We start from the raw sequence: 27,459 nt of genomic DNA, 5'->3' as shown, positions 1-27,459 counted from the left end.
GGGAACCAACGGCTCGCTTGAAAGAGGTACACCTGCCTCTACAAAAGTCGGGAATAAGGGCGACTTTTGTAGAGGCAGGTGTACCTCTTCCAAGCGAGCAGTTGGTTCCCTTGTCCTTTTATATAGTGTATAGTACACATGTATACACAGCAGACTTTCGCACAAACTATGTATCAAAAACTGCAGGTCCATCAGGACATTGACTTAAACAAATGAAAACGTCCAGGCATCGAAATGAACCTTCACTGTTAACATAAATTGTATTTGTTTGGTGTTGTAACCTCATTTTATGCCATCGATACATGTTTCCTTATGTTATTATTGATTTTGAGAAACATTTAATTTTTTTTATTACGGAAATGTAATGGGCCTATAACACTTTTTTCGTTTTTTTTTTTTTTTATAAGTAATTATATTCTAAATAGTGACGGGAAAAAAGCAAACAAAACAATACTTACCTATGGTTCTTCACTCTACAATGCAATATCCCTCATGGTTCATTGGAGTCCCACAAATATAATGGTCGCTAACCTGCAAACTTTCAAAATAACTTGGGATTAAACAAGGGAGATGTTGTTGTGAACAGGTTAGTGTTGATAATTGTGATGATATGTATATGTAATAACCAATAACATACATCGCCCAGAACAAATTTTACAGAGCCGTAGGCAAAGGTAATAAACAATTTTGCCTGCGATGCATTTCATTTCTTGTATTTTTAAAAAGTATGTAGGGGATATATATATTTACATTGTAGCTATATTCATGCTATATAATATTGACAGAAAGTCAAGCTCCTTTGTTGATATTTACTTAAGCTACCTTCCATTTTTCCTGTCAAACTACTCAACCAGTGTTACGGATTTAATTAACGTGGGGCCGCCATATTTTCTCCAAAGCCTCGTTCTGATAGTTGGGGTTCACAAATATGCAAACACGACACTAAGGTTATAATATGATATTTTGAACTTTATTTTGGATTGAGTTTTTTGTTTTGTTTTTCAAAATTCGAGTTTTTAAAACGTTTCATTTTTCAATTTGCTACAAATGCACTGTAGAAACATTTTTTTAATTTACAAAAAAAAATTTGTCTGGGTTTTTAAACGCATCTTTTGTATTATAAAATGAAGTTGTTAGTTTTATTTTCCTAATGTTTTGCCTTATATAATACGGGGTTTTCAGCTATATCCCACAACGACGTTGGTTAAGTACAATATACCGTCGAATGTTTACAGTTTTCACTGACGTGGACTCAATAACCATGCTTTCTAGTATTATCATTATCAGTGTATAATGACAGCACAACATGTGCGGCGTTTCTATTGTTATGTGAATAGCCAATGGCGTAGCAATGCGACGGGAAACTTGGGGTCATGACCCCACTTTTGTTGGGAATATATGAATGACTCGATTACAATCAGCTGTTCAATCGAATTTGTGGACGACGACGTGAGAGAAAAAGAAATATGCAACTGTCGCGAGATTACATGTTATTAAATCGCGTGAAAAACTATAAATATAATGATTTTTTTCATTGAGGTTATGAGGGTATAATGATAATGGAGCCCGTGTAAATTCTATGTAACCCGGACGGGGTTACATAATTTACACGTGCTCTATTTTCATTATACCCTCATAACCTCAACAAAATAAAAATCTATTCCTTAATTAGTCCCACCATCCGGTGATTATCACGTCATCATTCGGCGTGAGTTTCGTGATGTCACAGTCACCGGAAGGTGGGACTAATCTAGACAGTCCAAGACTAATCGACGGTAAGTTGTACTTTACCCACGTCATTTTGGGATCTCAAAACTCCAGTATTACAGCTATCTTATCATGCAAACTAAACTCCCACATAGCTTTGCCTAACCGGATATCTCCCGTTAATGCGTTTATGATGTAAAAATCGATATGACAATAAGTATTTTATTGTGGGGAAAAATCGTCCTTTATGGTATTGAAATCAACACTAAAACCCATACCACCTAGTGTTTTTATGTTAGTGTAATTATGAACAATAAATAATGTATATCAACATTAAACCCCATACCACTTCATTTTTAGGGTTAGCGTACATGTAATTAATAAATATTAAATAATGCTTATTCAAAAGCAATCTATATAGTCGATCCGGCCATAGGGACTCGTTAATATGTTTGTATATGTCTGAAATGTGTCTTGCATTGGTACTATAAGGTCAAAAATCCATAATTAGCAAGGACCCGAGAATTACAGATTACGTGCATGTGGGCGTGGTTTAGATTGTTGGGCGTGGTTTATGTTTGGTAGGCCTGGTTTAAAATGAATCGTTCCATCTGATCCAAGAAGAGACACAAACTTGTAGTAATCATAGAAAGAATGTATCATCGAATTAGTGTCTCTAAATTGTAAATTTATTGATTAATTATAGATAAAATAATTCTTGACTTTCTCTGGAAACTTGTAGATAATGTTTCAACGAGAGTTCATTATAACCCTAAATTTGTTATTTTCGGTAAGATGGGTTCATTCATCGTGTCGTGGAATTAGTTCTACAATATTTAAACAAAATCGTGTTGTGGATGGAGTTAAATTCAAAGTATTGCTTCAAGCATCGTATAAACTATGTCTGCAAGAATGTTTGTTATTTAACGCATGTGAAGCAGTTAACATATACCCGACTGATTTACGCTGTGAACTCATACTGATGTCGTCTCCTGAGGCGCCAAATACTGAAATGGTCTCAACAACAGGTATTACATTGAATACTACAGATATTCTAAAGGTAAGTAAAAATGTATTCCAGTATTCCAAAAAGCAAAGGCGGGGTTACAGCAATAGAGGTAGTCTAAAGATGCGTTTACAGGAATATAGAGGTATTCCAAAGGCGAGTTAACATGAATATAGATTCCAAAAGTGCGTTTACAGGAATATAGAGGAATGCAAAAGGCGAGTTAACTTGATATATAGAGTATCCCAAAGGTGCGCTTACTAGAATAAAAGAGGTATTTAAAATGTGCGTTTACAGAAATATTGAGGTATTCCAAATGTGCGTTCACAGAAATAGAGATATTCAAAAGTGGGTTTACAGGAATAGAAAGGTATTTAAAAGGTACGTTTATAGGAATAGAGAGGTATTCCAAAGGTGTGTTTACAGGAACAGAGAGGTATTCCAACGATGCGTTTACAGGAATAGAGAGGTATTCCAAAGGTGCGTTTATATGAATAGAGAGGTATTCAAAATGTGCGTTTACAGGAAATAGAGAGGTATTCCAAAGGTGCGTTTACAGGAATAGAGAGGTATTCCAAATGTGCGTTTACAGGAATAGATAGGTATTCCAAAGGTGCGTTTACATGAATAGAGAGGTATTCCAAATGTGCGTTTACAGGAATAGAGAGGTATTCCAAAGGTGCGTTTATAGGAATAGAGAGGTATTCCAAAGGTGCGTTTACAGGAATAGAGAGGTATTCCAAAGGTGCGTTTATAGGAATAAGAGGTATTCCAAAGGTGCGTTTATAGGAACAGAGAGGTATTCCAAAGGTGCGTTTATAGGAACAGAGAGGTATTCCAAAGGTGCGTTTATAGGAACAGAGAGGTATTCCAAAGGTGCGTTTATAGGAATAGAGAGGTATTCCAAAGGTACGTTTATAGGAACAGAGAGGTATTCCAAAGGTGCGTTTATAGGAACAGAGAGGTATTCCAAGGTGCGTTTATATAGGAACAGAGAGGTATTCCAAAGGTGCGTTTATAGGAACAGAGAGGTATTCCAAAGGTGCGTTTATAGGAACAGAGAGGTATTTCAAAGGTGCGTTTATAGGAACAGAGAGGTATTCCAAAGGTGCGTTTATAGGAACAGAGAGGTATTCCAAAGGTGCGTTTATAGGAACAGAGAGGTATTCCAAAGGTGCGTTTATAGGAACAGAGAGGTATTCCAAAGGTACGTTTATAGGAACAGAGAGGTATTCCAAAGGTGCGTTTATAGGAACAGAGAGGTATTCCAAAGGTGCGTTTATAGGAACAGAGAGGTATTCCAAAGGTGCGTTTATAGGAACAGAGAGGTATTCCAAAGGTACGTTTATAGGAACAGAGAGGTATTCCAAAGGTGCGTTTATAGGAATAGAGAGGTATTCCAAAGGTGCGTTTATAGGAATAGAGATGTATTCCAAAGGTGCGTTTAAAGGAACAGAGAGGTATTCCAAAGGTGCGTTTATAGGAATAGAGAGGTATTCCAAAGGTGCGTTTATAGGAACAGAGAGGTATTCCAAAGGTGCGTTTATAGGAACAGAGAGGTATTCCAAAGGTGCGTTTATAGGAACAGAGAGGTATTCCAAAGGTACGTTTATAGGAACAGAGAGGTATTCCAAAGGTGCGTTTATAGGAACAGAGAGGTATTCCAAAGGTGCGTTTATAGGAACAGAGAGGTATTCCAAAGGTGCGTTTATAGGAACAGAGAGGTATTCCAAAGGTGCGTTTATAGGAACAGAGAGGTATTCCAAAGGTGCGTTTATAGGAACAGAGAGGTATTCCAAAGGTGCGTTTATAGGAACAGAGAGGTATTCCAAAGGTGCGTTTATAGGAACAGAGAGGTATTCCAAAGGTACGTTTATAGGAACAGAGAGGTATTCCAAAGGTGCGTTTATAGGAACAGAGAGGTATTCCAAAGGTGCGTTTATAGGAACAGAGAGGTATTCCAAAGGTGCGTTTATAGGAACAGAGAGGTATTCCAAAGGTGCGTTTATAGGAACAGAGATGTATTCCAAAGGTGCGTTTAGAGGAACAGAGAGGTATTCCAAAGTAACGTTTATAGGAACAGAGAGGTATTCCAAAGGTGCGTTTATAGGAACAGAGAGGTATTCCAAAGGTGCGTTTATAGGAACAGAGAGGTATTCCAAAGGTGTGTTTATAGGAACAGAGAGGTATTCCAAAGGTGCGTTTATAGGAACAGAGAGGTATTCCAAAGGTGCGTTTATAGGAACAGAGAGGTATTCCAAAGGTGCGTTTATAGGAACAGAGAGGTATTCCAAAGGTACGTTTATAGGAACAGAGAGGTATTCCAAAGGTGCGTTTATAGGAACAGAGAGGTATTCCAAAGGTACGTTTATAGGAACAGAGAGGTATTCCAAAGGTACGTTTATAGGAACAGAGAGGTATTCCAAAGGTGCGGAATAGAGAGGTATTCCAAAGGTACGTTTATAGGAACAGAGAGGTATTCCAAAGGTGCGTTTATAGGAACAGAGAGGTATTCCAAAGGTACGTTTATAGGAACAGAGAGGTATTCCAAAGGTGCGTTTATAGGAACAGAGAGGTATTCCAAAGGTGCGTTTATAGGAACAGAGAGGTATTCCAAAGGTACGTTTATAGGAACAGAGAGGTATTCCAAAGGTACGTTTATAGGAACAGAGAGGTATTCCAAAGGTACGTTTATAGGAACAGAAATGTATTCCAAAGGTACGTTCATAGGAACAGAGAGGTATTCCAAAGGTGCGTTTAGAGAGGTAGGAAGGAACAGAGAGGTATTCCAAAGGTGCGTTTATAGGAACAGAGAGGTATTCCAAAGGTACGTTTATAGGAACAGAGAGGTATTCCAAAGGTACGTTTATAGGAACAGAGAGGTATTCCAAAGGTACGTTTATAGGAACAGAGAGGTATTCCAAAGGTACGTTTATAGGAACAGAGAGGTATTCCAAAGGTGCGTTTATAGGAACAGAGAGGTATTCCAAAGGTGCGTTTATAGGAACAGAGAGGTATTCCAAAGGTGCGTTTATAGGAACAGAGAGGTATTCCTAAGGTGCGTTTATAGGAACAGAGAGGTATTCCAAAGGTACGTTTATAGGAACAGAGAGGTATTCCAAAGGTGCGTTTATAGGAACAGAGAGGTATTCCAAAGGTGCGTTTATAGGAACAGAGAGGTATTCCAAAGGTGCGTTTATAGGAACAGAGAGGTATTCCAAAGGTGCGTTTATAGGAACAGAGAGGTATTCCAAAGGTGCGTTTATAGGAACAGAGAGGTATTCCAAAGGTACGTTTATAGGAACAGAGAGGTATTCCAAAGGTACGTTTATAGGAACAGAGAGGTATTCCAAAGGTGCGTTTATAGGAACAGAGATGTATTCCAAAGGTACGTTTATAGGAACAGAGAGGTATTCCAAAGGTGCGTTTATAGGAACAGAGAGGTATTCCAAAGGTACGTTTATAGGAACAGAGAGAGTATTCCAAAGGTGCGTTTATAGGAACAGAGAGGTATTCCAAAGGTGCGTTTATAGGAACAGAGAGGTATTCCAAAGGTACGTTTATAGGAACAGAGAGGTATTCCAAAGGTACGTTTATAGGAACAGAGAGGTATTCCAAAGGTGCGTTTATAGGAACAGAGAGGTATTCCAAAGGTACGTTTATAGGAACAGAAGTATTCCAAAGGAAACAGAGAGGTATTCCAAAGGTGCGTTTATAGGAACAGAGAGGTATTCCAAAGGTACGTTTATAGGAACAGAGAGGTATTCCAAAGGTACGTTTATAGGAACAGAGAGGTATTCCAAAGGTACGTTTATAGGAACAGAGAGGTATTCCAAAGGTGCGTTTATAGGAACAGAGAGGTATTCCAAAGGTGCGTTTATAGGAACAGAGAGGTATTCCAAAGGTGCGTTTATAGGAACAGAGAGGTATTCCAAAGGTGCGTTTATAGGAACAGAGAGGTATTCCAAAGGTGCGTTTATAGGAACAGAGATGTATTCCAAAGGTGCGTTTATAGGAACAGAGAGGTATTCCAAAGGTGCGTTTATAGGAACAGAGAGGTATTCCAAAGGTGCGTTTATAGGAACAGAGAGGTATTCCAAAGGTGCGTTTATAGGAACAGAGAGGTATTCCAAAGGTGCGTTTATAGGAATAGAGAGGTATTCCAAAGGTACGTTTATAGGAACAGAGAGGTATTCCAAAGGTACGTTTATAGGAACAGAGAGGTATTCCAAAGGTACGTTTATAGGAACAGAGAGGTATTCCAAAGGTGCGTTTATAGGAACAGAGATGTATTCCAAAGGTACGTTTATAGGAACAGAGAGGTATTCCAAAGGTACGTTTATAGGAACAGAGAGGTATTCCAAAGGTACGTTTATAGGAACAGAGAGGTATTCCAAAGGTACGTTTATAGGAACAGAGAGGTATTCCTAAGGTGCGTTTATAGGAACAGAGAGGTATTCCAAAGGTACGTTTATAGGAACAGAGAGGTATTCCAAAGGTACGTTTATAGGAACAGAGAGGTATTCCAAAGGTACGTTTATAGGAACAGAGAGGTATTCCAAAGGTGCGTTTATAGGAACAGAGAGGTATTCCAAAGGTACGTTTATAGGAACAGAGAGGTATTCCAAAGGTGCGTTTATAGGAACAGAGAGGTATTCCAAAGGTACGTTTATAGGAACAGAGAGGTATTCCAAAGGTACGTTTATAGGAACAGAGAGGTATTCCAAAGGTACGTTTATAGGAACAGAGAGGTATTCCAAAGGTACGTTTATAGGAACAGAGAGGTATTCCTAAGGTGCGTTTATAGGAACAGAGAGGTATTCCAAAGGTGCGTTTATAGGAACAGAGAGGTATTCCAAAGGTGCGTTTATAGGAACAGAGAGGTATTCCAAAGGTACGTTTATAGGAACAGAGAGGTATTCCAAAGGTGCGTTTATAGGAACAGAGAGGTATTCCAAAGGTGCGTTTATAGGAACAGAGAGGTATTCCAAAGGTGCGTTTATAGAAACAGAGAGGTATTCCAAAGGAACATTTAGAGGAACAGAGAGGTATTCCAAAGTAACGTTTATAGGAACAGAGAGGTATTCCAAAGGTGCGTTTATAGGAACAGAGATGTATTCCAAAGGTGCGTTTATAGGAACAGAGAGGTATTCCAAAGGTGCGTTTATAGGAACAGAGAGGTATTCCAAAGGTGCGTTTATAGGAACAGAGAGGTATTCCAAAGGTACGTTTATAGGAACAGAGAGGTATTCCAAAGGTACGTTTATAGGAACAGAGAGGTATTCCAAAGGTACGTTTATAGGAACAGAGAGGTATTCCAAAGGTACGTTTTATAGGAACAGAGAGGTATTCCAAAGGTTTATAGAACGTTTTCCAAAGGTAACAGAACAGAGGTATTCCAAAGGTACGTTTATAGGAACAGAGAGGTATTCCAAAGGTACGTTTATAGGAACAGAGAGGTATTCCAAAGGTACGTTTATAGGAACAGAGAGGTATTCCAAAGGTACGTTTATAGGAACAGAGAGGTATTCCAAAGGTGCGTTTATAGGAACAGAGAGGTATTCCAAAGGTACGTTTATAGGAACAGAGAGGTATTCCAAAGGTACGTTTATAGGAACAGAGAGGTATTCCAAAGGTACGTTTATAGGAACAGAGAGGTATTCCAAAGGTGCGTTTATAGGAACAGAGAGGTATTCCAAAGGTGCGTTTATAGGAACAGAGAGGTATTCCAAAGGTGCGTTTATAGGAACAGAGAGGTATTCCAAAGGTACGTTTATAGGAACAGAGAGGTATTCCTAAGGTACGTTTATAGGAACAGAGAGGTATTCCAAAGGTACGTTTATAGGAACAGAGAGGTATTCCTAAGGTGCGTTTATAGGAACAGAGATGTATTCCTAAGGTACGTTTATAGGAACAGAAATGTATTCCAAAGGTACGTTTATAGGAACAGAGAGGTATTCCTAAGGTGCGTTTATAGGAACAGAGAGGTATTCCAAAGGTGCGTTTATAGGAACAGAGAGGTATTCCAAAGGTGCGTTTATAGGAACAGAGAGGTATTCCAAAGGTGCGTTTATAGGAACAGAGAGGTATTCCAAAGGTACGTTTATAGGAACAGAGAGGTATTCCAAAGGTACGTTTATAGGAACAGAGAGGTATTCCAAAGGTACGTTTATAGGAACAGAGAGGTATTCCAAAGGTACGTTTATAGGAACAGAGAGGTATTCCAAAGGTACGTTTATAGGAACAGAGAGGTATTCCAAAGGTACGTTTATAGGAACAGAGAGGTATTCCAAAGGTACGTTTATAGGAACAGAGAGGTATTCCAAAGGTACGTTTATAGGAACAGAGAGGTATTCCAAAGGTACGTTTATAGGAACAGAGAGGTATTCCTAAGGTGCGTTTATAGGAACAGAGAGGTATTCCAAAGGTACGTTTATAGGAACAGAGAGGTATTCCTAAGGTGCGTTTATAGGAACAGAAATGTATTCCTAAGGTACGTTTATAGGAACAGAAATGTATTCCTAAGGTACGTTTATAGGAAAAGAGATGTATTCCAAAGGTACGTTTATAGGAACAGAGAGGTATTCCAAAGGTGCGTTTATAGGAACAGAGAGGTATTCCAAAGGTACGTTTATAGGAACAGAGAGGTATTCCAAAGGTACGTTTATAGGAACAGAGAGGTATTCCAAAGGTACGTTTATAGGAACAGAGAGGTATTCCAAAGGTACGTTTATAGGAACAGAGAGGTATTCCAAAGGTACGTTTATAGGAACAGAGAGGTATTCCAAAGGTACGTTTATAGGAACAGAGAGGTATTCCTAAGGTGCGTTTATAGGAACAGAGATGTATTCCAAAGGTACGTTTATAGGAACAGAGAGGTATTCCAAAGGTGCGTTTATAGGAACAGAGAGGTATTCCAAAGGTACGTTTATAGGAACAGAGAGGTATTCCAAAGGTACGTTTATAGGAACAGAGAGGTATTCCAAAGGTACGTTTATAGGAACAGAGAGGTATTCCAAAGGTACGTTTATAGGAACAGAGATGTATTCCAAAGGTACGTTTATAGGAACAGAGAGGTATTCCAAAGGTGCGTTTATAGGAACAGAGAGGTATTCCAAAGGTACGTTTATAGGAACAGAGAGGTATTCCAAAGGTACGTTTATAGGAACAGAGAGGTATTCCAAAGGTACGTTTATAGGAACAGAGAGGTATTCCAAAGGTACGTTTATAGGAACAGAGAGGTATTCCAAAGGTACGTTTATAGGAACAGAGAGGTATTCCAAAGGTGCGTTTATAGGAACAGAGAGGTATTCCAAAGGTACGTTTATAGGAACAGAGAGGTATTCCAAAGGTACGTTTATAGGAACAGAGAGGTATTCCAAAGGTACGTTTATAGGAACAGAGAGGTATTCCAAAGGTACGTTTATAGGAACAGAGAGGTATTCCAAAGGTACGTTTATAGGAACAGAGAGGTATTCCAAAGGTACGTTTATAGGAACAGAGAGGTATTCCAAAGGTACGTTTATAGGAACAGAGAGGTATTCCAAAGGTACGTTTATAGGAACAGAGAGGTATTCCAAAGGTGCGTTTATAGGAACAGAGAGGTATTCCAAAGGTACGTTTATAGGAACAGAGAGGTATTCCAAAGGTACGTTTATAGGAACAGAGAGGTATTCCAAAGGTACGTTTATAGGAACAGAGAGGTATTCCAAAGGTACGTTTATAGGAACAGAGAGGTATTCCAAAGGTACGTTTATAGGAACAGAGAGGTATTCCAAAGGTACGTTTATAGGAACAGAGAGGTATTCCAAAGGTACGTTTATAGGAACAGAAAGGTATTCCAAAGGTACGTTTATAGGAACAGAGAGGTATTCCAAAGGTACGTTTATAGGAAAAGAGATGTATTCCAAAGGTACGTTTATAGGAACAGAGAGGTATTCCAAAGGTGCGTTTATAGGAACAGAGAGGTATTCCAAAGGTACGTTTATAGGAACAGAGAGGTATTCCAAAGGTACGTTTATAGGAACAGAGAGGTATTCCTAAGGTGCGTTTATAGGAACAGAGAGGTATTCCTAGGAACAGAGAGGTATTCCAAAGGTACGTTTATAGGAACAGAGAGGTATTCCAAAGGTGCGTTTATAGGAACAGAGAGGTATTCCAAAGGTGCGTTTATAGGAACAGAGATGTATTCCAAAGGTACGTTTATAGGAACAGAGAGGTATTCCAAAGGTACGTTTATAGGAACAGAGAGGTATTCCTAAGGTGCGTTTATAGGAACAGAGATGTATTCCAAAGGTACGTTTATAGGAACAGAGAGGTATTCCTAAGGTGCGTTTATAGGAACAGAGATGTATTCCTAAGGTACGTTTATAGGAACAGAGATGTATTCCAAAGGTACGTTTATAGGAACAGAGAGGTATTCCAAAGGTACGTTTATAGGAACAGAGAGGTATTCCAAAGGTACGTTTATAGGAACAGAGAGGTATTCCAAAGGTACGTTTATAGGAACAGAGAGGTATTCCAAAGGTACGTTTATAGGAATAGGAACAGAGAGGTATTCCAAAGGTACGTTTATAGGAACAGAGAGGTATTCCAAAGGTACGTTTATAGGAACAGAGAGGTATTCCAAAGGTACGTTTATAGGAACAGAGAGGTATTCCAAAGGTACGTTTATAGGAACAGAGATGTATTCCAAAGGTACGTTTATAGGAACAGAGAGGTATTCCAAAGGTGCGTTTATAGGAACAGAGAGGTATTCCAAAGGTGCGTTTATAGGAACAGAGAGGTATTCCAAAGGTGCGTTTATAGGAACAGAGAGGTATTCCAAAGGTGCGTTTATAGGAACAGAGAGGTATTCCAAAGGTGCGTTTATAGGAACAGAGAGGTATTCCAAAGGTACGTTTATAGGAACAGAGAGGTATTCCAAAGGTACGTTTATAGGAACAGAGAGGTATTCCAAAGGTGCGTTTATAGGAACAGAGAGGTATTCCAAAGGTACGTTTATAGGAACAGAGAGGTATTCCAAAGGTACGTTTATAGGAACAGAGAGGTATTCCAAAGGTACGTTTATAGGAACAGAGAGGTATTCCAAAGGTGCGTTTATAGGAACAGAGAGGTATTCCAAAGGTGCGTTTATAGGAACAGAGAGGTATTCCAAAGGTACGTTTATAGGAACAGAGAGGTATTCCAAAGGTACGTTTATAGGAACAGAGAGGTATTCCAAAGGTCGTTTATAGGAACAGAGAGGTATTCCTAAGGTGCGTTTATAGGAACAGAGAGTATTCCAAAGGTACGTTTATAGGAACAGAGAGGTATTCCAAAGGTGCGTTTATAGGAACAGAGAGGTATTCCAAAGGTACGTTTATAGGAACAGAGAGGTATTCCAAAGGTACGTTTATAGGAACAGAGAGGTATTCCAAAGGTGCGTTTATAGGAACAGAGAGGTATTCCAAAGGTACGTTTATAGGAACAGAGAGGTATTCCAAAGGTGCGTTTATAGGAACAGAGAGGTATTCCAAAGGTGCGTTTATAGAGAACAGAGAGGTATTCCAAAGGTGCGTTTATAGGAACAGAGAGGTATTCCAAAGGTACGTTTATAGGAACAGAGAGTATTCCAAAGGTCGTTTATAGGAACAGAGAGGTATTCCAAAGGTACGTTTATAGGAACAGAGAGGTATTCCAAAGGTGCGTTTATAGGAACAGAGAGGTATTCCAAAGGTGCGTTTATAGGAACAGAGAGGTATTCCTAAGGTGCGTTTATAGGAACAGAGAGGTATTCCAAAGGTACGTTTATAGGAACAGAGAGGTATTCCAAAGGTGCGTTTATAGGAACAGAGAGGTATTCCAAAGGTACGTTTATAGGAACAGAGAGGTATTCCAAAGGTACGTTTATAGGAACAGAGAGGTATTCCAAAGGTACGTTTATAGGAACAGAGAGGTATTCCAAAGGTACGTTTATAGGAACAGAGATGGTATTCCAAAGGTACGTTTATAGGAACAGAGAGGTATTCCAAAGGTACGTTTATAGGAACAGAGAGGTATTCCTAAGGTGCGTTTATAGGAACAGAGAGGTATTCCAAAGGTACGTTTATAGGAACAGAGAGGTATTCCAAAGGTACGTTTATAGGAACAGAGAGGTATTCCAAAGGTACGTTTATAGGAACAGAGAGGTATTCCAAAGGTGCGTTTATAGGAACAGAAATGTATTCCAAAGGTACGTTTATAGGAACAGAGAGGTATTCCAAAGGTACGTTTATAGGAACAGAGAGGTATTCCAAAGGTACGTTTATAGGAACAGAGAGGTATTCCAAAGGTACGTTTATAGGAACAGAGAGGTATTCCAAAGGTACGTTTATAGGAACAGAGATGTATTCCAAAGGTACGTTTATAGGAACAGAGAGGTATTCCAAAGGTACGTTTATAGGAACAGAGAGGTATTCCAAAGGTACGTTTATAGGAACAGAGAGGTATTCCAAAGGTACGTTTATAGGAACAGAGAGGTATTCCAAAGGTACGTTTATAGGAACAGAGAGGTATTCCAAAGGTGCGTTTATAGGAACAGAGAGGTATTCCAAAGGTACGTTTATAGGAACAGAGAGGTATTCCAAAGGTACGTTTATAGGAACAGAGAGGTATTCCAAAGGTACGTTTATAGGAACAGAGAGGTATTCCAAAGGTACGTTTATAGGAACAGAGAGGTATTCCAAAGGTACGTTTATAGGAACAGAGAGGTATTCCTAAGGTGGGTACGTTTATAGGAACAGAGAGGTATTCCAAAGGTACGTTTATAGGAACAGAGAGGTATTCCTAAGGTGCGTTTATAGGAACAGAGAGGTATTCCAAAGGTGCGTTTATAGGAACAGAGAGGTATTCCAAAGGTACGTTTATAGGAACAGAGAGGTATTCCAAAGGTACGTTTATAGGAACAGAGAGGTATTCCAAAGGTACGTTTATAGGAACAGAGAGGTATTCCAAAGGTACGTTTATAGGAACAGAGAGGTATTCCAAAGGTACGTTTATAGGAACAGAGAGGTATTCCAAAGGTGCGTTTATAGGAACAGAGAATGTATTCCAAAGGTACGTTTATAGGAACAGAGAGGTATTCCAAAGGTACGTTTATAGGAACAGAGAGGTATTCCAAAGGTACGTTTATAGGAACAGAGAGGTATTCCTAAGGTGCGTTTATAGGAACAGAAATGTATTCCTAACGTACGTTTATAGGAAAAGAGATGTATTCCTAAGGTGCGTTTATAGGAACAGAGATGTATTCCAAAGGTGCGTTTATAGGAACAGAGAGGTATTCCAAAGGTACGTTTATAGGAACAGAGAGGTATTCCAAAGGTGCGTTTATAGGAACAGAGAGGTATTCCAAAGGTACGTTTATAGGAACAGAGAGGTATTCCAAAGGTACGTTTATAGGAACAGAGAGGTATTCCAAAGGTACGTTTATAGGAACAGAGAGGTATTCCAAAGGTACGTTTATAGGAACAGAGAGGTATTCCAAAGGTACGTTTATAGGAACAGAGAGGTATTCCAAAGGTACTTTTATAGGAACAGAGAGGTATTCCAAAGGTACGTTTATAGGAACAGAGAGGTATTCCAAAGGTACGTTTATAGGAACAGAGAGGTATTCCAAAGGTACGTTTATAGGAACAGAGAGGTATTCCAAAGGTACGTTTATAGGAACAGAGAGGTATTCCAAAGGTACGTTTATAGGAACAGAGAGGTATTCCAAAGGTACGTTTATAGGAACAGAGAGGTATTCCAAAGGTACGTTTATAGGAACAGAGAGGTATTCCAAAGGTACGTTTATAGGAACAGAGAGGTATTCCAAAGGTACGTTTATAGGAACAGAGAGGTATTCCAAAGGTACGTTTATAGGAACAGAGAGGTATTCCAAAGGTACGTTTATAGGAACAGAGAGGTATTCCAAAGGTACGTTTATAGGAACAGAGAGGTATTCCAAAGGTACGTTTATAGGAACAGAGAGGTATTCCAAAGGTACGTTTATAGGAACAGAGAGGTATTCCTAAGGTGCGTTTATAGGAACAGAGATGTATTCCTAAGGTACGTTTATAGGAAAAGAGATGTATTCCAAAGGTACGTTTATAGGAACAGAGAGGTATTCCAAAGGTACGTTTTATAGGAACAGAGAGTATTCCAAAGGTACGTTTATAGGAACAGAGAGGTATTCCAAAGGTGCGTTTATAGGAACAGAGAGGTATTCCAAAGGTGCGTTTATAGGAACAGAGAGGTATTCCAAAGGTACGTTTATAGGAACAGAGAGGTATTCCAAAGGTACGTTTATAGGAACAGAGAGGTATTCCAAAGGTACGTTTATAGGAACAGAGAGGTATTCCAAAGGTACGTTTATAGGAACAGAAATGTATTCCAAAGGTACGTTTATAGGAACAGAGAGGTATTCCAAAGGTACGTTTATAGGAACAGAGAGGTATTCCAAAGGTACGTTTATAGGAACAGAGAGGTATTCCAAAGGTACGTTTATAGGAACAGAGAGGTATTCCAAAGGTACGTTTATAGGAACAGAGAGGTATTCCAAAGGTACGTTTATAGGAACAGAGAGGTATTCCAAAGGTACGTTTATAGGAACAGAGAGGTATTCCAAAGGTGCGTTTATAGGAATAGAGAGGTATTCCAAAGGTACGTTTATAGGAACAGAGCGGTATTCCAAAGGTACGTTTATAGGAACAGAGAGGTATTCCAAAGGTACGTTTATAGGAACAGAGAGGTATTCCAAAGGTGCGTTTATAGGAACAGAGAGGTATTCCAAAGGTACGTTTATAGGAACAGAGAGGTATTCCAAAGGTACGTTTATAGGAACAGAGCGGTATTCCAAAGGTACGTTCATAGGAACAGAGAGGTATTCCAAAGGTACGTTTATAGGAACAGAAATGTATTCCAAAGGTACGTTCATAGGAACAGAAATATATTCCAAAGGTACGTTCATAGGAACAGAGAGGTATTCCTAAGGTACGTTTATAGGAACAGAGAGGTATTCCAAAGGTACGTTTATAGGAACAGAGATGTATTCCAAAGGTACGTTTATAGGAACAGAGAGGTATTCCAAAGGTACGTTTATAGGAACAGAGAGGTATTCCAAAGGTGCGTTTATAGGAACAGAGAGGTATTCCAAAGGTACGTTTATAGGAACAGAGAGGTATTCCAAAGGTACGTTTATAGGAACAGAGAGGTATTCCTAAGGTACGTTTATAGGAACAGAGAGGTATTCCTAAGGTACGTTTATAGGAACAGAGAGGTATTCCTAAGGTACGTTTATAGGAACAGAGAGGTATTCCAAAGGTACGTTTATAGGAACAGAGAGGTATTCCAAAGGTACGTTTATAGGAACAGAGAGGTATTCCAAAGGTGCGTTTATAGGAACAGAGAGGTATTCCAAAGGTACGTTTATAGGAACAGAGAGGTATTCCAAAGGTACGTTTATAGGAACAGAGAGGTATTCCAAAGGTACGTTTATAGGAACAGAGAGGTATTCCAAAGGTACGTTTATAGGAACAGAGATGTATTCCAAAGGTACGTTTATAGGAACAGAGAGGTATTCCTAAGGTGCGTTTATAGGAACAGAAATGTATTCCTAAGGTACGTTTATAGGAACAGAAATGTATTCCTAACGTACGTTTATAGGAAAAGAGATGTATTCCTAAGGTGCGTTTATAGGAACAGAGAGGTATTCCAAAGGTGCGTTTATAGGAACAGAGATGGTATTCCAAAGGTACGTTTATAGGAACAGAGAGGTATTCCAAAGGTGTACGTTTATAGGAACAGAGAGTATTCCAAAGGTACGTTTATAGGAACAGAGAGGTATTCCAAAGGTACGTTTATAGGAACAGAGAGAGGTATTCCAAAGGTACGTTTATAGGAACAGAGAGGTATTCCTAAGGTGCGTTTATAGGAACAGAGAGGTATTCCAAAGGTACGTTTATAGGAACAGAGAGGTATTCCAAAGGTGCGTTTATAGGAACAGAGAGGTATTCCAAAGGTACGTTTATAGGAACAGAGAGGTATTCCAAAGGTACGTTTATAGGAACAGAGAGGTATTCCAAAGGTACGTTTATAGGAACAGAGATGTATTCCAAAGGTACGTTTATAGGAACAGAGAGGTATTCCTAAGGTGCGTTTATAGGAACAGAGAGGTATTCCGAAGGTACGTTTATAGGAACACAGATGTATTTCTAAGGTGCGTTTATAGGAACAGAGAGGTATTCCAAAGGTGCGTTTATAGGAACAGAGAGGTATTCCAAAGGTGCGTTTATAGGAACAGAGAGGTATTCCAAAGGTACGTTTATAGGAACAGAGAGGTATTCCAAAGGTACGTTTATAGGAACAGAGAGGTATTCCAAAGGTACGTTTATAGGAACAGAGAGGTATTCCAAAGGTACGTTTATAGGAACAGAGAGGTATTCCTAAGGTACGTTTATAGGAACAGAGATGTATTCCAAAGGTACGTTTATAGGAACAGAGAGGTATTCCTAAGGTGCGTTTATAGGAACAGAGAGGTATTCCTAAGGTGCGTTTATAGGAACAGAGAGGTATTCCTAAGGCGCGTTTATAGGAACAGAAATGTATTCCTAAGGTACGTTTATAGGAACAGAAATGTATTCCAAAGGTACGTTTATAGGAACAGAGAGGTATTCCAAAGGTACGTTTATAGGAACAGAGAGGTATTCCAAAGGTACGTTTATAGGAACAGAGAGGTATTCCTAAGGTGCGTTTATAGGAACAGAGAGGTATTCCAAAGGTACGTTTATAGGAACAGAGATGTATTCCTAAGGTACGTTTATAGGAACAGAAATGTATTCCTAACGTACGTTTATAGGAAAAGAGATGTATTCCTAAGGTGCGTTTATAGGAACAGAGAGGTATTCCAAAGGTGCGTTTATAGGAACAGAGAGGTATTCCAAAGGTACGTTTATAGGAATAGAGAGGTATTCCAAAGGTACGTTTATAGGAACAGAGAGGTATTCCAAAGGTACGTTTATAGGAACAGAGAGGTATTCCAAAGGTACGTTTATAGGAACATAGAGGTATTCCAAAGGTACGTTTATAGGAACAGAGAGGTATTCCAAAGGTACGTTTATAGGAACAGAGAGGTATTCCAAAGGTACGTTTATAGGAACAGAGAGGTATTCCAAAGGTACGTTTATAGGAACAGAGAGGTATTCCAAAGGTACGTTTATAGGAACAGAGAGGTATTCCAAAGGTACGTTTATAGGAACAGAGAGGTATTCCAAAGGTACGTTTATAGGAACAGAGAGGTATTCCAAAGGTACGTTTATAGGAACAGAGATGTATTCCAAAGGTACGTTTATAGGAACAGAGAGGTATTCCAAAGGTACGTTTATAGGAACACAGATGTATTTCTAAGGTGCGTTTATAGGAACAGAGAGGTATTCCAAAGGTGCGTTTATAGGAACAGAGAGGTATTCCAAAGGTACGTTTATAGGAACAGAGAGGTATTCCAAAGGTACGTTTATAGGAACAGAGATGTATTCCAAAGGTACGTTTATAGGAACAGAGAGGTATTCCAAAGGTACGTTTATAGGAACAGAGAGGTATTCCTAAGGTACGTTTATAGGAACAAGAGAGATGTATTCCAAAGGTACGTTTATAGGAACAGAGATGTATTCCAAAGGTACGTTTATAGGAACAGAGATGTATTCCAAAGGTACGTTTATAGGAACAGAGATGTATTCCAAAGGTACGTTTATAGGAAACAGAGAGGTATTCCAAAGGTGCGTTTATAGGAACAGAGAGGTATTCCTAAGGTGCGTTTATAGGAACAGAGATGTATTCCAAAGGTGCGTTTATAGGAACAGAGATGTATTCCAAAGGTACGTTTATAGGAACAGAGAGGTATTCCTAAAGGTACGTTTATAGGAACAGAGAGGTATTCCAAAGGTACGTTTATAGGAACAGAGAGGTATTCCAAAGGTACGTTTATAGGAACAGAGAGGTATTCCAAAGGTACGTTTATAGGAACAGAGAGGTATTCCAAAGGTACGTTTATAGGAACAGAGAGGTATTCCAAAGGTACGTTTATAGGAACAGAGATGTATTCCTAAGGTATTTATAGGAACAGAGATGTATTCCAAAGGTGCGTTTATAGGAACAGAGAGGTATTTCCTAAGGTACGTTTATAGGAACAGAGATGTATTCCAAAGGTACGTTTATAGGAACAGAGAGGTATTCCTAAGGTGCGTTTATAGGAACAGAGATGTATTCCAAAGGTACGTTTATAGGAACAGAGATGTATTTCAAAGGTACGTTTATAGGAACAGAGAGGTATCCCTAAGGTGCGTTTATGGGAACAGAAATGTATTCCTAAGGTACGTTTATAGGAACAGAGAGGTATTCCAAAGGTGCGTTTATAGGAACAGAGAGGTATTCCAAAGGTACGTTTATAGGAACAGAGAGGTATTCCAAAGGTATGTTTATAGGATAGAGAGGTATTCCAATATATGGCGTTTATAGGAAACAGAGCAGGTATTCCAAAGGTGCGTTTATAGGACATAGAGAACAGAGATGTATTCAAAAGGTCGCGTTTATAGGAACAGAGAGGTATTCCTAAGGTATGTTTTCAGACAAAATTCAGAACGGATGCTTAATAGAGTCCGAGTCTGAGAATCCATTATAGGAATAGAGAGGTATTCCAAAGGTGCCGTACGTTTATAGGAACAGAGAGGTATTCCAAAGGTACGTTTATATATAAAACAGAGAGGTAATCCAAAGGATACGTTTATAGGAAAACATTCAGAAAGGTATTCCAAAGAGTACGTTCCCATAGGAACAGAGAGGTATTCCAAGCAGGTACGTTTATAGGAACAGAGAGGTATTCCATAAGGTACGTTTTTAGGAACAGAGAGGTATTATCCGGTGATCAACACCACGGCTGACTGATCATCTATATGTGTTTAATTAATCCCAGTGGTGTCATTTACCTGTTTACTTCATACTTATAATGGCTTACATATACGCACTGGAAATTAAATATTGTTTATAAATACTCAAAGATTAAAATTGTATTAGCGGTGTTATAGAAAAGGGTATAATCTAGTAAGGATTCTAAATATATTGTAATAGAAATATAAGAGGATACTAGACTCTTGTAATTTGTAATATGAAGAATATTACACTTTTAATAACAGTTATTTATAGTAATTGACCGAGTAATCAATGTCACTATTACGTGATTAAATAGGTATCCTGTAATAACAAATTTCGTTTAAGTGTTCACAAGATATCATTTGGAATTTTTAGTAACAGTGACCATTGTACTTGATCTTTTGACCCCAAATTCAATCCCAAGCTGTATTTTCTCATATATTACAATTGAGTGAAATTTGATCAAATTCCGTTTATATTTACTCAAGATGTCGTCTGAAAACGAAAAAAAAAACAATCTATTTTTAGTAAAAGTGACCTTTGTAGTTGACCTTTGGACCTCAAATTCAATCCCAAGCTGTATTTTCTCATATACAAATGTACTAGAAATGTGTGAAAAATCAAATCCATTGATTTTTTCTCAAGTTATCGTCTGGAAACGAAACAAATTAACAATCTATTTTTAGTAACGGTGACCTTTGTAGTTGACCTTTCGACCCCAAATTCAATCCCAAACTTTATTTTCTCATATGCTATCATTGTGTGAAGTTTGAACAAAAACCATTGATTTTTTTTCTCAAGTTATCGTATGGAAATTTAAAAAAAAAAAAAAAAAAAAAAAAAACTATTTTTAGTAACATTGACCTTTGTTGTTGACCTTTGTCCCCAAATTTAATCCCAAGCTGTATTTTCTTATATGCTAACCATTGTGTGAAGTTTGATCAAAATCCATCTATCAATTCTCAAGTTATCATCTAGAAACCGAATCCGGACAGACAGACGGACAATCGAGGTATTGTATCATTTATTTTGTCAACGGATAGGTCGACACGACAATCAGATTTTTAAACTTTCTATCGAAAAAGAAAGTTCAACATAACATGAGTTTTGTGTTCAACACACATATATCTGCAAACTTTTATATTAAGCGTGTCTTTCCTTATATATGTTGGGTTTACGAAGTCATAGACCAAAAACAAGAGGACTTTCTTTATTGGCGATCCCGTCATGCGAAGTGCGCCATTATCGAGCTCTGCGGTGAGCAACAATGCTCCATACGACAAAATAGACAAGTAAAACTTATAACTAAAACAAAGGACAAACGCCTCTTTTTAAGTACCATTACTTAGTTACAACGAAGTGTTTATGATTGAATAAATCAAAACCAAGTGCTTTGAGATACTCGGGGCACTTGTCTCTGAGACAATTTCATATAGGGATTGGATTGCGCTTTTATGTTAACCATGCTTGTATGGAGCAATTCCTCTAAGAATATATTCTATAGGGCGCGTTTAGCGCCCCATATTGAATATATTCTTAGAGGAATTGCTCCATACAAGCATGGTTAACATAAAAATTCGCAATCCAAATTCCTCAAAGAATATATTCTTATGGGGCGCGTTAGCGCCCCATATTGAAATATATTCTTAGAGGAATTGCTCCATACAAGCATGGTTAACATAAAAGCGCAATCCAATCCCTATATGAAACCGGTCGAGATATTTTTCCCGTTTCTTTATACAATTGTTAATTAAAAAAAAAATGTTGGTATCATATATAAATATAAAACATATATGTATTGTTTACATTTTCCCAAAATTCTATGAAAAACAACAATATACACGTAATGTTGTGTCAAAATGTAAACAAGCCATGTGTTTCTTTTAAAAAAAGTAGCCCCTTTAAGTTGCATAGAACATTTTCATGCGCAAGTTCAAAGTTTCAATGTTACCATGCAGTTATGGTAAACAAAATCGGCTTAGTACTTGCGTATAGTAAACAAGCCTAGCAAGTGTAAATATAAGGATATACATTAATATATTTGTGAAACGTCATAACATTGACTGTGGCCAGTACATAATTATGCCTATTTTGGCAAACCTCGGATGAGTCGAATACCCCGTTCGCAAATATTCCTCGAACTATGAACCTGGTCCGCTGCAGTTCGAGTTAAACAGGGGTTTTACTGTATAGTAATAGATAAATTAAACAGTAAATTTTATATAGGATTCCATTGAGTTAACTCCTAGTACATGTATATGTATCAGAATTGAAATATTGTTATTTCCTTGGAATTTTATTATATAAGATACCAGCACATTCGACACAAGAAAATTCCAATAGACCAATCATAGTTTGCAGTTGCACATGTCCCGTATTCGTTACCAAAGTGTAACACGCATACACACAAATATTATAGCTCCTTAGAAGAGAAAAGACGAGAAAGAGAAAAATTGTTGGTCGACGTCTCAAGTTTCAGACACAAGACTGATTCATTTGTTAAGATTAGCTTATCTTTCAAAATTTCATTCATTGCTATTCATTCATGCATGCATGTATGTTGTAACTAAACGTTTATCTCCCGTGAGTGTTTAGCTTTACATCCCATAAATAGTTATGGTCATTTAAATCTCTCTCTGTACGCGGTGTTACGAAGATATCGTTTGTTCTCATGTTGCGTCTTCTTAATGGAAACTACTGTTCATATCATAGTGTCATCTGAAGGGAACGTACTGGCAAAGACACCGAACAGCACACAGCACACCCCACCGTTAAAATTGCACTGAGGAAACAAACGCGTGTAATACCACCTCTGAATACTAAGCAAACCATGTACACAATGTAGTTGGTTGATGAGGTCATAATAACTACGTTGATAGGATCATTTAAGGACGGCGTACCCGGTATGCACTGTGTTGCAAGGTTATAAAAAAACACGTAACCCCGGCAAGGTAAACGATACTTAAACATGTCTACCTAGCACACACTTGATCCAAAAGTTAAAGCTCGAAAGATAAACGTGTGTCAAGGAGAGCATTCGGAAGAACTGTTTTGCCTCTTACTATCATGCAATTGAAACAACAATTGAAAGTGGCTCAAAACGTTCACAAAAGATAACTATGAAATAAGTGCAAAATTATTTTATTTCTCTGCGATGCCCTTTGTAAAATAATGTTAAAAATGTGTTTAGAAATTATTCAAGCTAAAGTGCCTCTATCAAACCCAGACAGATTACCTGTCATGTACATGACATATGGACTCTAGAACGTCGGGGAATTTGCCTGGAATAAGTCAAATGATGTAATATATTATGTATTACGTATTGCTAGCATGCTTCATTTTTTTTCGTCACGAAATGAAATGACATTAACATTAGCTAATGGGAACGAATGATGCATGCGACTGCTCTGCATGGCTCAATATATATTTGTCACTGGTCTTTCACACAGCATAAAATGGTGTTGTGATCCCTTAAGGGATATGGTGCCGTTATCCCTTTAAGGAAATGTTGTCATGATTCCGTTAGGGAAATGTCGTGTTTATCCCTTGAGGAAAATGGTGTCGTGATCCCTTAAGGGAAATGGTATCGTAGTATGTATTATTTATTACGTATTGCTAGCTTGCTTCATCTTTTTCGTCACGAAATGAAATAACATTAACATTAGCTAATGGGAACGAATGATGCATGAGACTGCTCTTCATGGCACAATATATATTTGTCACTGATCTTTCACACAGCATGGCATGAAATGGTGTTGTGATCTCTTAAGGGATATGGTGCCGTTATCCCTTTAAGGAAATGTTGTCATGGTTCCGTTAGGGAAATGTCGTTTTCATCCCTTGAGGAACATGGTGTCGTGATCCCTTTAGGCAAATGGTATCTAGTTCTTTTAGGAAAAAAATGTCGTGATCGCTTAAATACATTGTGTCATGGTCCCTTTAGGAAAATAATTTCGTGATTACCTTAGAGAAATGGTGTCGTGATACCTTATACCCATATCAAGACGTCTCATGTCGAGTAATGGGAGATGCCAATTATAAATGACACACTGTTATAAAAAAAACTTTAATGCTGTATAGTCGTTATATCTAGGGAATATTTCTGGGTGGGAAAATTTCTTTATATCTACGGTAGAATTGTTCAGTGAGATACTACTTTAAAATAGGGATTACATCTCATTGGTTGGTTGCGGTGCTGAATTCGGGCGGTTTCTTATAGAGCATGGTTCTAGGCTAATGCATGTTATTTTAGCTCGATGCTTATTTTTATTTTGCAGACTTTTGCCATGGATTGCCATTATCAATAGATAAAACAACACATACCATCGACTACTCAAGAGGATTACCGAATGCTTTCTATTCGTGTATCCCTGGGGCTGGCTATGTTGGAGGTGTTAAGACCTCTGCGTGTGATCCCCTTACTAAAACATGGAGTCTGGCGACCATCGTTTGTTCTACAGGTATACCAATGGACCAGAACCGTTTGTGTAGATTACAAACATTCTGTTGATAATTTCAGTCCTATTTTTGAAAACTTTTTATCGAAAATGTCAAACTCCCTGCCCTAGTTTATATAACAACCTACGCTCCCGTTACCCCAAAATACATCACTGTTTCTCCTAGGAATACTATCAGTACATTCACTTAGACGTGGACATGGGGGAGGTCCAGGGATTTCGACTTGTGGCAACAAAGAGTCTGCTCTTCCCACTGTGCAGTTCAGATCCCCAAACTACGACTTGATAATATGTTCTCCCTCTCTCTTGTGCATGTACCCTCGATCTTCTAGAAATAGGATTACATACATTGTCTTATCCCGGTACGGTCTCGCCATCCCTGGCATTTCCTCAATTTTTCAGAAATAGCGTTAGTGTCCCAGAGTAGGCCATTGGGTTACAGGTCTCTTCACTGCTCTTCTAGAGATCGGCATCACATCCCCTGTAGCGAGAGGAAACTTCTGTGATCTTACCCATGGAATATCGAGCAAGGTAAAGATTAGAATTAATATTGTGTAGGACTTTGCCCACTAATATTCGCAAATGGTGCATTATAATTAGGAATTTGGGGTCAAAAGGTCAACTACAAAATTTGGCTCCCGGATGAGAACACATCAACGGAATTTGTTCAAACTTCACGGAATGATAGCATACTTTAGCAATACTAACTTGCGATAAATTAGAAAATGTAATTGTAGCAGGAGACGTGTGTTGCTTGCAACGCTTAATGTAAGCTTGTTAATCTGACGATAATCTTCCGTTGACAAACAAGTAAATTTTGATTCTCTTACAATCCTTTCTACCACTATTAGATATTTTGGGATAATTCTTCTGAGCTGTTCCACACAGAAGAAACTAATTTGAAAGGTGATTTTTTGAGATTCAGATTTATCAAAATTTCTAGCAATCTTCTTCAAAATGTTGATTTGCTTCGATGTCTATGTACATATTTGGTTAGCCGTTACAACTAAGGCCCCTTTTCACTAATACAAACTTGTCTGGATGCCTTGGTCTTCTACCCACTGATACTGACAGATTTGCCTAGATGTCTTTCAGTTTTTCCCCAACGGTCGATACATACAGACAAACCTCGTCCAATGGTGGATACAGATTCGCGTGGTAATATTTTCACGATACGAGAGGTGCTCTTCAAAATATGGATACCGATTTGTTAGATATCTGGTGGTCTCTTAACACAAGTAGTTACAGGCTTCACGGATATATGACTATCTGTCGACCACAAATCGCAATGGATCCAATTGCAATATGGTCAGATGCATACACTTTGTATTTGTCGAAGGACAAAATGAGAATTTTAATTTAGTTTCAAGATAGCGCTCGATCCTATTCCGCAAATACAGACATACATGTATCTCACTCCTTATTTATAGTTATTTTTCTACTAGTAGAATTTGAAAGACAAAGATTTCCTCTGTCAGTTACTGACTGATATTGGTGTATGTCAGTTGCCTTTAGATACCTATTCTAAATGAGTCTACAGTTTCTTTCTGCGTTTTCAGATTTACCAGAGGGATGTGGCGATCCCCCTCCACTACCAAATACTAACACTTTTACACGACCGTATCAAGGAGACCCGTATACAGCCGTTTACACGTGCCAAAGCTTTAATGAACCGGCTTTCACAACCTACTGTCCAATGACCAAATGCACGGGTATTGAACAATGGACACCTGGAGCTTCTGTATCGTGTAATCGTAAGTAGAGACATTTAATAAAGGGAAGATTATCTCGATTCTTTTTAATCCAGAAACTGATATGACCATCACTATGTATAAAAGTAATTATCTCATCTAATAATCCTCAATTGGCAACTTAAATTTCTATCGGAAATGTACTATCATGATATACCCTGCTATTCCACAAATCACAATTTGCATCAAACAGCATGCAACGAACGATTGACCCGATATTGAAGAAGAAAATAGGTAATGTTATCTAGGGATAACGGATGTTTAGTCTACCACCATTGTTGGTAAGCTACTCAAATCGCCGTTCGTCCGTTCGTCCTTACGTAAACAATTATTGCTCTCACTATAATATATCAACCAGAAACTTTATTTGTTTGTTTGATTTAATTAACGTCCTATAGAACTCCAGTTGTGCATATTGCATTTTGAGACAAATCGGTTAACAAGATGTTCTACAGTCAGCCATATTGGATTTGGTTTCCGCTATTTCGCAGCAATTACTAAACTAAATTTTGCTATTTCTGCTCAAAGAATGCATAAGAGATTCGCATTAAAGGTTCTCCTTAGTCATTATCTAATAATACTTCGTATTGTGATGGACAGCAGACATCCAAGCGCATGTCTATATATCGATGGTGGGCACCAAGATCCCTCTGGGATCCTGTGGTAGGCTAAAGACATGTAAAACACAAAATCAGATTTCACTCTAAATAACCAACAAATCAGTTGATAATTCAATCAAGTTCTTTGAAGTACCGATTTGTGAGGGACGCCATGAAGTGACAGCATAGTTTTAAGCCAATGGATATGTTTGTCAGAAGCAAGGTTCATTTATTGCTTATACAACTTCTGGATAAATGTATATCTAAGATAATTGTGTTGTAATAAGAGATATGACCAAATGACTTCTCATTTTTATACCTCCAGAATATGACTGCCATACTGCTACTGTTTATAACGGAAGAGTGTCATGTACTGTGTCTGGACGGACATGTCAGCGCTGGGACTCACAGACTCCACACAGTCACGGTTACTACACCGGAAGTGAAGTCCAAAACTACTGCCGGTTAACGGCAGACACAACAATCCCGTGGTGCTATACTGTTGACGCCGCTGTAAGGTGGGAATACTGTCCTGTGCCCTCCTGCTGAGAGTGTAAGGTTTACTTCCCTCAGATAAGGCGGAAATATGGTCAAGTGCCCACCTGCTGAGAGTGTGGGGGTAGTTACCCTCAGGCAAGGCGGGGATATTGTCCTGTGCCCACCTGCTGAGAGTGTTGGGTTAGCTATCCTCAGGCAAGGCGGGGATATTGTTCTGTAACCACCGGCTGAAAGTGTGGAGGTACCTGCCCCTAGATAAGGTGGGCATATGGTTTAAAGCCCACCTGCTGAGAGTGTGGGGGAAATACCATCAGATAAGGTTGGAATACTGTCATGTGCCCACCTGCTGAGAGTGTGGGGGTAACTACCCTCAAACAAGACGGGGATACTGTCCTGTGCCCACATGCTGAGAGTGTGGGCGTAACTGTCCTCAGACAAGGCGGGGTACTGTCCTTTGCCCACCTGCTGATAATGTGGGAGTAGCTGCCCTCATATAATGTTGGAATACTGTCCTGTGCCCA

General features: G+C 38.6%; 1 protein-coding gene across 1 annotated transcript; it reads left to right on the top strand.

Annotated features, from left to right (window-relative positions):
- Positions 1-1,720: 1,720 nt before the first annotated feature.
- Positions 1,721-27,459, top strand: LOC138330534 (plasminogen-like). Its single transcript, XM_069278101.1, has 4 exons — positions 1,721-1,775; positions 23,911-24,093; positions 25,650-25,844; positions 26,766-27,459. The coding sequence occupies exons 1-4, from the start codon at positions 1,721-1,723 to the stop codon at positions 26,987-26,989; spliced, it is 657 nt and encodes a 218-aa protein (XP_069134202.1). The 3' UTR covers positions 26,990-27,459.

This window comes from Argopecten irradians, chromosome 9, assembly GCF_041381155.1.
Source record: "Argopecten irradians isolate NY chromosome 9, Ai_NY, whole genome shotgun sequence".
Classification (NCBI taxonomy): domain Eukaryota; kingdom Metazoa; phylum Mollusca; class Bivalvia; order Pectinida; family Pectinidae; genus Argopecten; species Argopecten irradians.
This window is presented reverse-complemented; position numbering and strand designations above follow the sequence as displayed.